The sequence below is a fragment of the Phymastichus coffea genome, unplaced genomic scaffold, assembly GCF_024137745.1.
Source record: "Phymastichus coffea isolate CEN01 unplaced genomic scaffold, Cenicafe_Pcof_1.1 PCOF00203, whole genome shotgun sequence".
In the NCBI taxonomy this organism is placed as follows: domain Eukaryota; kingdom Metazoa; phylum Arthropoda; class Insecta; order Hymenoptera; family Eulophidae; genus Phymastichus; species Phymastichus coffea.
Window position 1 is genome coordinate 6,289 of NW_026707014.1, and position 11,779 is coordinate 18,067.

At 31.9% G+C, this 11,779-nt stretch overlaps 3 protein-coding genes across 6 annotated transcripts; 2 read left to right on the plus strand and 1 right to left on the minus strand.

Annotated features, from left to right (window-relative positions):
• Positions 1-1,587: 1,587 nt before the first annotated feature.
• On the minus strand, positions 1,588-5,150 carry LOC131673910 (alpha-1,2-mannosyltransferase ALG9). Of its 2 annotated transcripts, none has more exons than XM_058952290.1 (12): positions 4,902-5,150; positions 4,555-4,714; positions 4,277-4,482; positions 4,091-4,204; positions 3,898-4,008; positions 3,332-3,614; positions 3,135-3,251; positions 2,808-3,021; positions 2,590-2,731; positions 2,398-2,527; positions 2,198-2,328; positions 1,588-2,117 (listed from the first exon to the last, which is right to left on the minus strand). In XM_058952290.1, the coding sequence occupies exons 1-12, from the start codon at positions 4,976-4,978 to the stop codon at positions 1,991-1,993; spliced, it is 1,812 nt and encodes a 603-aa protein (XP_058808273.1). In that variant the 5' UTR covers positions 4,979-5,150; the 3' UTR covers positions 1,588-1,990. The 2 variants fall into 2 exon arrangements, with proteins under 2 accessions (XP_058808273.1, XP_058808274.1); XM_058952291.1 differs by having other exon boundaries at positions 4,555-4,772.
• A 98-nt stretch (positions 5,151-5,248) lies between these two features.
• Positions 5,249-7,346, plus strand: LOC131673912 (E3 ubiquitin-protein ligase RNF146-like). Of its 2 annotated transcripts, none has more exons than XM_058952295.1 (6): positions 5,249-5,544; positions 5,641-5,739; positions 5,821-6,093; positions 6,168-6,470; positions 6,551-6,710; positions 6,782-7,346. In XM_058952295.1, the coding sequence occupies exons 2-6, from the start codon at positions 5,649-5,651 to the stop codon at positions 6,843-6,845; spliced, it is 891 nt and encodes a 296-aa protein (XP_058808278.1). In that variant the 5' UTR covers positions 5,249-5,544; positions 5,641-5,648; the 3' UTR covers positions 6,846-7,346. The 2 variants fall into 2 exon arrangements, with proteins under 2 accessions (XP_058808278.1, XP_058808277.1); XM_058952294.1 differs by having other exon boundaries at positions 5,250-5,544; positions 6,551-6,684.
• A 249-nt stretch (positions 7,347-7,595) lies between these two features.
• Positions 7,596-10,078, plus strand: LOC131673911 (pre-mRNA-splicing factor 38B). 2 transcript variants are annotated; one of them, XM_058952292.1, is made up of 6 exons: positions 7,596-7,888; positions 8,126-8,409; positions 8,595-8,758; positions 8,825-9,205; positions 9,416-9,649; positions 9,724-10,078. In XM_058952292.1, the coding sequence occupies exons 1-6, from the start codon at positions 7,873-7,875 to the stop codon at positions 9,788-9,790; spliced, it is 1,146 nt and encodes a 381-aa protein (XP_058808275.1). In that variant the 5' UTR covers positions 7,596-7,872; the 3' UTR covers positions 9,791-10,078. The 2 variants fall into 2 exon arrangements, with proteins under 2 accessions (XP_058808275.1, XP_058808276.1); XM_058952293.1 differs by having other exon boundaries at positions 8,607-8,758.
• The last annotated feature ends 1,701 nt before the right edge of the window (positions 10,079-11,779 follow it).

Consider the following 11,779-nt stretch of genomic DNA (forward strand, 5'->3'; position numbering starts at 1 on the left):
CTTTTCTTCTGCTAAGCTAAGGGACTGAGATATCTATGCTGGCGTCTGCGTCTATCTGCAGTTGCGAATTAAGTAATAAGCACGGCGCGCGCAATTTTTGTTTTTCTTTGTTTTTATTTGCGAACAAAAATAAACTTTTTTCTTGCAAAAATCAATTTTAAAACTATTCGCAATCAATTATTGTTAATAATATGTATATATATCCACACACAAAAATTATAGTAATTATTTTACTATTTTCATCACATACTAGAATCGCAAATTAATAAGGAAATCAAAATAATTCTATTATGAAAAATTATATAATACAATATTATTTTACGATTTATATGTACACACACATTTATTTATATATATTTACAATTTATATAAATATATAAACAATATTATAAATAAATTGCAAGAAAATCATAATATTCATTGCTTAAGAGCACAAGTACTCAATACAAAATTATATAAGAACATTATTACAACAAAATTAACAATCATCTATCAATTAAAAATTTGTATGATTATGCTTTTAAGAATCTCTGCTTCTAATATTATCTTTATAATTTGATTCTTTTGTAAGGTTTGAAACAACTTTTGAACACTTTTTTCATTTTGATCGAACTCATATACTTATCTTGATTTTATTTTTTTGAATGGGGTAAGATTGTATTATCCTGAAGTGACCCACTTACAGTCTTGAATTAGTTCCAGCTGATCTTATACTTATATACTTACAACCTTGACCAAGCCAAGCTAAAGGAGATTGTCTATGAAGGACCAAATTCTATCAATTTTTTCATGTAACCATTCCATTATCTATCAGTATTTTGTAATTATTGAAAAGAACTCTTCTATCATTGTAATAGTTCTTATACACATACTAATACTTGATATAACACAGGTTCGATTACTACTTCTAGCAAAAACTTAACTGGTTCGTTACATGACGTTAGTTTCTGGAATCTTTTACATGATAATGTTAGAGCATGTTTCTTTCATGTGAACTTGAAAAACAAATTTGAGAAACCTTTAGGAAAAAATTCAATACATTTAGTCTTCAATTATAAATATAAATCATAATTTGAACATAAAGTAATTTTTACTCATGAATTATTTTTGTCGTTAACAAAGAAAAATCCATAACAAGAAAAATTGAAAAATTTGCATATAAATAATATAAAAGTGGTGCGTGTGTGCACGCGCGCGCGCGCGCGTGTGTGTGCACACGGAATTAGTCAAGTTTTGTGAAAAAGCGAGATATATGTCGAGGACAGATTTCTGATTGTGAGTATTCAAATTGGAAAAATGTATTTAATATTTTTCTTATTTTTAAAAATGAAAAGTTCAAGATCTTAATGTTTAATGAAAATAAAATAATTATTTTTCTCGCACCTTATTCTTGCTTGAACCAATTGCATATCAACATAGAAATAAATTAGCTTCATTTTTTCAAGTTTATTTTTTTTAATAATAAAATGATCACAATATAAATAGTAAATGGTAAACTTTATTTTCCTGATTTTACTTTAAACAAGTTAATAATTGTATGCAAGATATTAAAAATTGAAATCACTGATTCATTTTATTTTTCACGCGAACTTTATTCATTAGTGCATTAAACATACAAATGAGATTTTTTAAAGAGATAGCAGATCACATAAATTAATAATATTAGTCTACCATCATAATATGGATAAGATGTAAAATTCAATACTAAATTATAATATGGCAGTAGATTATTAAAAAAAATTTTCTTATGAAATTCTATCAAAATGTATAAAAAACTGTAGTCACAAAAAATATACAAAAAATACGAATGTAAAAATATTCTATTGAATTCAGACTAGGAAATTACATTTAATTAGGAGATGCAAAATATACACTTGATCAAGTTCATTTTTTTTCGAATTATTGCTGCGGAAATGGAAAACTTAAGATCTTATAAGTTCTAGGCCCAGTAAAAAAGGCATTAGAAATAACCGACTCATCGAATCGGCATTTAGGACGTTTTATGCTTGGTCGACGACAGCTTGAACTTTGTACTTTGCAAGAGATTGTACGATCCATATGTGCAATAATTGTCCGAAACAAATGGTACGTAGAATGCTCGGAACAACATATGAGAGCTGTAAAATATAAGAAAAATAAGAATTTTTTGGAGTTAACTAAAGATGAAAATTAACTAAAACAACGAAACGTTATATACTTTGCCGCATTTAAAAATTTTGAAGATTTTATAATGATCCAACGGTTTGTTTGACGAGAATAATTTGGCTCGCCTATTGTTTCTTTATTAAGATCCAAATCGAGAATAAAATGACACTTTTCAACATCAAACTGAAATTATAATTGTAATGTTTCAAATAACAAAATAACTCAGTTTCATTTTGAAAAATAACAACTTACATATCTAGAGGGTTCTTCTTCATTAATATCATTAAAGTTGGATTGTATAATGCTTGTGGCATTCACATCATCTGCAAACGGTTGAGGTAACTGTCCCTTGAAGTCCGATTTTAAAAATCTCAATTTCCAGCTGCAATGAAACAATTATATTAATAAAATATCGATTAAGAATTTGAGTCGAAAACAGCTTACTTGTTAGATGGGAAAAAGAAACTGCTAGGAAATCGATGCCACTCTTTACCGACACAAAAGTTAACTGGAGCGTCATTTGGCACAAGACCATTAATTCCTAATTTGTTAACTTCGGTCATTAACTCCATAGGAGCACTATAACCTGATAAAGTTAACTGAACTTTAATACAACTATGACATTTAATGCATATTTTTACAGTTATTAGATTTTATACTACCTTTGTATAGAGCAAACGATCTAGATATTCCCATGAGTCCACTAAGAGTAATTGCAGCAATCATGCATAGAGTTGAACACTGCAGATAATGACTAAAATTCGTATGGTTTTGAATTTTTGTTAGAGTGAAGAAGTACAACTTCTGTATAACGTCAATTGTGATTGCGCCATGTAAACAGATCAACGGGTACACCGGGAATAAAAATCGTTCTTCCTAAAAAAGCAGTCCAATTACTTTTTATTATTTACGTCGATATTGAAAAATATCTAAGTGATTTACCTTTAGCAAAATAACAAAAAACGTCGAATGATAATGAAACTACAAACCTTATGCTGCAGAAGAAAGAAGACTAAGTACCATAAGTACAATGGAGCCAGAGAATACCAATATGGCAAGCATGAACGATGTCTAGGTCTAGCAGGAATGGTATTCCAACATAAGAACTACAAATAAAAATTACTATTTAATAATAATTTTAATAATAAAATCGATTATTAGTTATATTTTGAAAAAGTTCACTTACGAGATATAAAGGACAGAACAGTGATGCAATAAAGACAAAGTTAAAGTTGAGAAATGCATTGAAAAAATAGAAGCTAAATGGTTCAGTTCCATAAATGTTTGGTCCATGTGATGAAAACACGTTATAAAGGAGAATATTTAATGGTGCAATAACCAGTTTTCCATAATATATTGAATCAATCCAAACCATTGGAATCAATATCACACATGCTGAAATCACTGTCCATTGAATAAATCTGAACCAATCTTTTTTACGATACAACATATCTGCTGCAATTGGTAGCCTAAAATGTTTTGATAAATAAAACACACATTTTGGAATAGTATTAACCAAGAAAGTAAAAGTATTGGTAAATCCATAGCACGTGTAAATTGACACCCGAGGCGAAGCCGAAGGTGCTAAATACGTGCTAAGGGCTTGGCATTTTCAATGCTGTGGTTAATATACTATTTGTTTGCCTGCAGCGTGTAAAGTGTGTGTAGTGAAACCTGACGTCTGGATTTCAAGACGCACTTTACGCGCAATCAGCAAAAAATAATGATTATATTACTAAGTGGAAAAAATACCCAAGTAATGCTGCAAAAGGCCAGCCAATTAATGCTGAAATTGCAGTAGAAAATATTGCTAATTCATATTTTCGCCCGAACCAAGCAGCTATGGCAAGTGTACTCAGGCACCTGAAAATGTTTTGTAAATTAATACAATGCAGTTTTACAAACTAAACAATTATTGAGCTATATAACTTATAATAAAACTTACATTGAAAACGATGACGGCAAAAATGCAGCACTAGAAATAAACATTCCTGAGCTAAGTACCATGAATGCAAGTGTTACTCTTGCAATATGTACGCCAAACTCACGACAGACATTCCTAAAAATACAATTCATTAGAGGAATATTATTTGCATTTATACAATAAAATAAGGAATAAAATTCAACTCACTTGTAGAAATAAACCTCAGAAAGAGCACAGCCAACAGAAAGTAAGCACCTTACAAAGTAAAATACATGGATGGGATTTGGTTCAAATAAATAGCAGTATAACTTAGCAGGTACCATATGTATCAATAAGTAAACATAAGATCTAAGAGCATATTGTGGACTATACTCCCAGGTTTGATGACCATTTTGATAGAGCAAAAAATGACTCTGAAAATAATAGTAAATATATACATAACTATTTAACGGAAAATATTTACAATACAAGATATCAAAACGTACAGGTTCCCAGTAATTGTAAATTTCATCACAGTCCGTTATATGACTCCAAATGGCCGAGCAGAACCTGGCTAATAAAAGAAGCTTCAAGGCAGTGTCTCCTCCCGGGTATATAAGACCCATACTGTTAGATGCTGTAGCATCATCAAACTTCTCTTGCGGTCTGTACAGCAATTATACGATTAACTTTGATAATAACTGCAATTATCACGTCATCGAAACTTCATTTGTTTTTGAATCGAAAAATTTAATTTGACACAATCAATTGGAAAAACATGTGTTAAAATTGTCATTACGTAATAAATAGTTAAATTTTTTTATAAATATCGATTAATAATTATACAACTTACACATGATTCTTCTTGCTGCTCTTTTTTGTTTCTTTCCGTGAATTTGCGATACTACGTGGACGCAGTTTAGGCGCCATGTGATATTCAATTTACCCGGTGTCAGATAGTTTATAATATACCTTCGCCACGACGCCGAATCATTGAAACTGATTTGCACACCTATTTGCACACCTACCAATCTTATTGAGTTACTGCCGACTATTTAATTCAAAAACATAACGCCGATTATAGCATTTGACAAATAATTTCTTCACTACTTACATATACATTAAAGCCGCGACGTTGGCAACGAGTGAGTTATCAGCTGTCGTCACTAGGGCCAACAAAATAAATGAGATTACGCGAATCATTGTTTCGTTTCAAGTTTCAACGCCCAACTCGGCAACAGCGGCAACGCTGTTTTGTTTTGGTAAAAGTGCGAACTGAAAAAAAAGTCTGTCCTGGCGAGAGTCGAGAGTCGAGTCGAGACTTGTTTCTATTCGTTTATTAATGCAATTTATATTCATAAATAAATGACGTAGTGTTTGAATACTACCAACATCATAATTAAAAACCATGCATTTGTAGTGATTATGAGTGAATAAATTTTTTTTTTGTCGATCAAGTGCTGACAAGTATAAAGTGAAGGACGAACAAGCGTAAGGTTGTATATCAGTTTTTGTCAATAGTTATTTAGGTGTTTATTTTTGTATATAATTATTGTAACGCCAATCGAATTGTCAAACGTTATTGATCATAGAACTTATAATGGCTGAGGCACAAGTCGACTGTTGCAAAGCTGTAACTCGAAGCAGCAACACAACTGAAGACAGCGAGAAAAATGTGGAGAACAAAGAAGGTATTTTTTCAAAACATTAGATTTAATTCTCCTGACTGCTATAATATTTCATATAAATTATTAATTATTCTGGTGTTTTAGTTACAACAACCAATGTGCCGGAATGCGCCGTATGTTTACAAATCTGCATTCACCCAGCTCGTCTTCCATGTAACCATGTGTTCTGCTACCTGTGCATTAAAGGTGTCGCTAATCAGAGCAAAAGATGTCCAATGTGCAGACAAGAAATTCCACCTGATTTTCTAGAAAGGCCACAGTTAGTTGAATTAGATTCGCTACAACAAAAAGAAACAGAAGAAGTCACAGAAGAAGTTTTACATGAAGACTATCAGTGGTTTTATGAAGGAAGAAATGGTGAGTTATTATCATACTCTTATTAATAATTTAAATGATATAAATGTGTTTATCAACTTTTTCTTTTTGCACAGGGTGGTGGCAGTATGACCAAAGAACAAGTGCAGAGCTTGAAACTGCATATAAAGATGGCAAAAGGTCGTGTGAAGTTCTTATCGCTGGTTTCTTGTATGTAGCTGACTTTAGTTCCATGTTCCAATATCGACGGAATGATCACTCGAGAAAAAGACGAATAAAACGTGACTTATACAATGCACCGAAAAAAGGAGTAGCAGGATTAAGATTGAACAACACTTCTCGAGAGCAAGATGAATTTCAGATTATAAGAGAAATCAGAGGAGCAGAAAGGCAATCTAGTCCTACTAATGACAATATAGGTATACTTCTATAATCTTTTTCAAAATATTTAAATCTTAAAAAAATATCAAGTAATAATTATTAATATTCCTATTTTAAGTAAGAGACGGTACCAACACTCCAATTCCACCAAGTAACACACCTCAAACACCAGCAGGAGGAACGACCAGTGGAGATGTCACACCTTCAACTGCCACTAGATTAATGGATCACCGTTCGGACTCTTTACATCAGGTTTTGGAACAAATGCGCTCATTAATGTTAAGAGAAAATTATTCATCTGTTTATCAGTCAAATTTACAAGATACCATCGACAATGGCTCATTTCCAGATCATTGATCATGACTACCCAGGCCCAATCAGAGATAATCCAATACGATGGCTGCACACCGTAAGGAACAGACATAACAATCTTGTTATTTGCTTCAAGTTTAATAAAAACAGAAATTCACAGTATTAGATGACCTCAGCTGACGCAAGAAACCTTTAAATTATTGTAAGATTCAAGTTGAACCTACAATTATCTGTGTTAGGTTTTTCTTCTAAAGACTGTATATTGTAAAAGAGATGTTCTTGAAAACAGTTTTGATACAATATTGAGTGAAAAAAATATCAACACTTATAATTTAAGCAAACTAGTACTAGTACAAATAATTAATAAGCAGTCTAATATTATAAATTAAGTCTAAACAATATTATAAATCAAAAAATTATCTATTGCTTTCTAAATTAACAAAGTAATTAATCGAAATTAGATATTGCGGGTTAAAATTTGTCATTATTGTATTAATGCATTTTATGATCTAAAATTACTATTTTATCTAGTTACTATATTTTTATTCTCGGTTATTCAAATAGAATCGTATAAATTCGTTGAATGCATGAAATTTATAAAAAATGGGATTCATTTCGATTATATTTTTTTCGTAATATGTAAAGTATTTTCTGCATTATTTTTTCAAATAAAAACTTTTACGAAAATGAAACAACCATTTTTATTATTTGAAAAAAAGAATTACAAACATGTTTATATTCGAAGTTCATCCATTACACCAAGCGACCAATCAACGATCAGCTCGATAGCTGCTATAGCGAATTCGTACGCACATGCACATATACATCTTGAAAAGCGACACCATTTTACATGAGTACTTCGACTGTGGCTGCATGAACGCATTGTTTGGTTACAAATTCAGAAATGATGTTGTTAATTTTTAATTGAATTTGATTGTTTTTCATAGTTAAACACGTACGTCGATATAAAAAAGTCACTCTACTGCAAGTTCTTAAAAACGGAGTTCCGAAATTCAGGCCTTGACAACGACTGATGAATAATGATGTCTTTAGTATATCTGTGCATTATTGGTGTATTTTGTGCTGTTTAATTTAACCTAAAGAAAGTTAATATTTTCTTATTTAATCATGGATAATGCAGATGGTACGTTATTGTTATATATTTGATATTCATAATATCTTGCTAAGTCATTTTAAGTGCAAATGTGTTGTGCAAATTTTAAAACGCTTTTCACTTAACCTATAGAATTTGGATACGTTGCAAATTCAAGACTGTTATAAATATGTTTACTTGTCAGCTACTAAAAATAATTAAAGTTAAGGATAATTTTCGATAATTAATTCGTGTATTTAGATTGATCTATTATTGTTTTTTTATCAGGTTCTCCATGGAACAATTCAAGTGGTTGCGAAGAGGACCGCAAACCAGTCCAGAAGGAGGGAAAAAAGTCAAATACTTTGCCACTGTGGGGAAATGAGCGTACTATGAACCTCAATCCTTTAATTCTAACAAATATTCAGTCCTCGCATTACTTCAAAGTCAATTTATATGAGCTCAAAACTTATCATGAAGTCATAGATGAAATATATTACAAAGTAGCACACTTAGAACCGTGGGAGAAAGGAAGTAGAAAAACAGCTGGACAAACTGGAATGTGTGGAGGTGTAAGTAACGTTGAAAACACTATTTTTATTTATTCTACTAGTAATTTCAAGGTTAACAGAGCCTTGAGATTTTCTTTTTCCTGAGTAAGGGGGGCTTAGATCAATTGCAGAGAAGCATAAACTTGTTAATAGCGCTGACTGCAATGTGAATGAGATTCACTGACTCTTAGGGGGTGTAAATTTAGCGGTTTATGCAGGTCAGGGGTGTTGGTGCCGGAGGTATCGTTTCAACGGCATATTGCTTGCTATACAAACTCTTCACACTACGATTAACTAGGAAACAGCTAAATGGGCTTATCAACCATCCTGACTCTCCATACATACGAGCCTTAGGTTTCATGTATATCAGGTAATGAATTCAATAGACTCATGTACTCTTGACTATCAATTCTAAAAATGTATAATTTGATTATAGATATACGCAACCACCAGCTGATCTATTCAGTTGGTATGAAGATTATCTCGAGGATGAGGAGTCTATGGATGTGAAAGCAGGTGGAGGTCAAGTGATGAAAATCGGGGATATTCTGAAGCAGTGGCTTACAAAGCTGGAATGGTTCTCAACACTTTTCCCCAGAATACCAGTGCCTATACAAAAGGAACTTGAGCAACGACTAGGTGAAAGATTTCCACAAAACACAGCCAATTCACGAAACTCGAAACCTGTGATCACTTTAAATAACCAAGGGAAGTATGGTGGTGGTGGAAGAAGGGACGAGGGCCCACGACCGAGGCACATTCCCGACAGCGAATGCCAGTGGGGCGAAGCTGAGAAATCGAGCCAGTGGCGTGCCAGGTGCGTCTGCGTGGTATGGCTGAAAATCACGTTAATGATTCTCTCAATTTTTCAGATTCTAATGCATTTCAGCACTTTCACCTTTATTAAGTTGCTCACTCTGACACCTTTTACACGCCATTATTATCGTTTCTTTAATTTTTTGCATTTTTATGTCGATGTACTATACTACGGCTATTTATTTGTTTTTTGTTTCTTGGTGCTTTATAGGTCAAGTGAAGACCGCGGAGACAGATCGAGGGACAGGTCGAGAGGACGAGATAGAGGAGATGATCGAGGTCGAGATAGAGAAAGACACAGGAGCAGAGACAGATCACGCGATCGTGATCGAGACAAGTACGAGAAGAGCCGTCGACACAGGAGCCGCAGTCGCGAAAGGTCGCACAGAGACCGTAGTAGGGACCGATATCGTGATAAGGGTGATAAGGACAGATATAGAGAGAGGTAAATTTCAAAGAAAAAGATAATATTATAATAGTCTTTGTTAATATTTATTCGATTGTTTCTCATTATTGCAGGCGGTCATCACCAATAGACTATGCTGCTGAACTCGCTCGAGAGAAAGAACGACAACGGAGAATGTAAAAAGAAAAAGCAAAGGATGAATATACTTTTTTATTCGCTATATAAATAATTGCCGACTCTACTTTAAAGACATTACTCAGTACAACATATTTATATGAAGTGTAAATTGTAATAACGAAGTAATTGTATAAATATGAGCATTGAGTTTTCATCAATGAGACCACATATAGATTGACCAATCCATTTTTGCCGTTTTCAATTTTACTCTATCTTCTTCTCTTCGTAACACACGGAGAGATCCTAACGTAAATCAGTCTACAACACAGAATTGTCCAAATTTTAAAAGTAATTCTAATAAAGTAATTCTATTATTACTTATATTATCAAACTTACGTTTCATTTACTTATCACGACTATACCCTAAAAATTTCTTTTTGAGTTTTATAATCAAATTACTAATGTGTAAATTTTTAATGTAATTTTGTTTTAATTAATTACAGCTTAATACAGGAACAAGAATATGAAAACCACAAAGGAAAATAAGTTATTGTCTTTTAATTATCTGTTCAAATTGGTTTTACATTTTTTACACTCGAAGCAAGATAAGAGTCAAGTTTCTTTTGCGCATATCGTAAATTGACATATCAATCCTGTTATGAACACAGTGGTATCTATCTTGAGAAAAAGTGGCCGCAGCAGCGGCACGTTTGACATCGAGTAGAACCTAGCATAAAAATATCGATTTTCATAAAAAATGACACATAATTAGCTTCGATCTAATTTGTTACATCTAAAAATAACAATATGTATCCCTAGGGAAATCGAAAAAAACCAAAGGACGAATTCTCGGAAAATTTATAGTCCTAACATAAAAATATTAGATTTTCGAAAAAAAAAACAATATTAATAGATTCCTTTCAATTAGTATTAACTATAAATATGAAAATTATAATTTGATTCTTCCTGTAAAAGTGATAAATCAAGTTTGTTAGAGTAGTATTGATCTATCTTTATCTTTACTGGATGGCAGTGTCCAAAAGATTCAACATGCCCATAATGCGCATGCTTGATATTGCATTAATCGTATACATGTTGACGACCAAATATTTGTGTCGGTCTCATGATTTGACCATCCACATCTAGATGGTACCGGCCAGCCACGAGCGGCAAGAAATACGCTCACTGAATATATAAGTCTGCATAGCGATACGAGTAGGCCAATCAATGAAGATTTTTTCGTGACATTAATACTATCAGCAAACCGACTATGCAAAGTTGTTTAATACTATGCGTATGATATTTACGCTATTTTACTGAAATTTTTTTTATTTTTCAAGTTAATTAAGTACGCATTTGATATTTGTTAAATAAATAATACGAAACATATAAATATATGTGTATATTTTATTATAATGTAGGCAAATAGTAATTTATATTTATTTATAATACATTTATCATTTAAGTATAATGAAACAAATTAAAATTTATTGTAAATAACATTATAAATATAATTATTATAAATAATATCTCAAACTGTTAATTAAATTTCAGTAAAATAGCGTAATTATATATATATATATATATATATATAAAAATAAGTAATATTAAAGTCAAACGCCGAGCGCCTGGCTTTTCTATTACTATATATACTTCCCCTCCGCGAGATCTGTATCTCCCACCGCTCGCTTTCTTTAACGCTCGGGCGCATTTTGCCCGATATTCAACGACAAATTTCACCCTTTTAAACTGATTTTAGAGCAAAAGTTTAAATGACAAAGTTGTAGTTTGATTATTGAGATTTAAAAAACTTTTTTCAAATAATGAATAACTCTAACGGCTGAGCCACAGGGCATTATGCAAGATGTACTAAAAAAAAAAGGTTTAATTGTCATTACTGTACTGCCGAAAGTAATAATTATATATAGCTCAGATTTAGCATACATGAAGAAGACAATGCAATCTACAAAATATCATAAGCTAATTCTTTCAACATCACTCTATGTGGAGATATGAATTTTTGAAATGTTACCTTTTTTCATCAATTTTGAT

What these genes read in the sequence shown, in the direction of transcription:
- LOC131673910 (XM_058952290.1), bottom strand. Translation starts at nt 4,978, where the DNA reads ATGGCGCCTAAACTGCGTCCACGTAGTATCGCAAATTCACGGAAAGAA. An exon ending in AGCAGCAAGAAGAATCATGT is followed by an intron (nt 4,715 to 4,901) that starts GTAAGTTGTATA and finishes ATTGCTGTACAG; the next exon opens with ACCGCAAGAGAAGTTTGATG. An exon ending in AAGAAGAACCCTCTAGATAT is followed by an intron (nt 2,329 to 2,397) that starts GTAAGTTGTTAT and finishes TTATAATTTCAG; the next exon opens with TTTGATGTTGAAAAGTGTCA.
- LOC131673912 (XM_058952294.1), top strand. Translation starts at nt 5,649, where the DNA reads ATGGCTGAGGCACAAGTCGACTGTTGCAAAGCTGTAACTCGAAGCAGC. An exon ending in AAATGTGGAGAACAAAGAAG is followed by an intron (nt 5,740 to 5,820) that starts GTATTTTTTCAA and finishes CTGGTGTTTTAG; the next exon opens with TTACAACAACCAATGTGCCG. An exon ending in GTTCGGACTCTTTACATCAG is followed by an intron (nt 6,685 to 6,781) that starts GTTTTGGAACAA and finishes GCTCATTTCCAG; the next exon opens with ATCATTGATCATGACTACCC.
- LOC131673911 (XM_058952292.1), top strand. An exon ending in TTAGGTTTCATGTATATCAG is followed by an intron (nt 8,759 to 8,824) that starts GTAATGAATTCA and finishes ATTTGATTATAG; the next exon opens with ATATACGCAACCACCAGCTG. An exon ending in AAGGACAGATATAGAGAGAG is followed by an intron (nt 9,650 to 9,723) that starts GTAAATTTCAAA and finishes TCATTATTGCAG; the next exon opens with GCGGTCATCACCAATAGACT.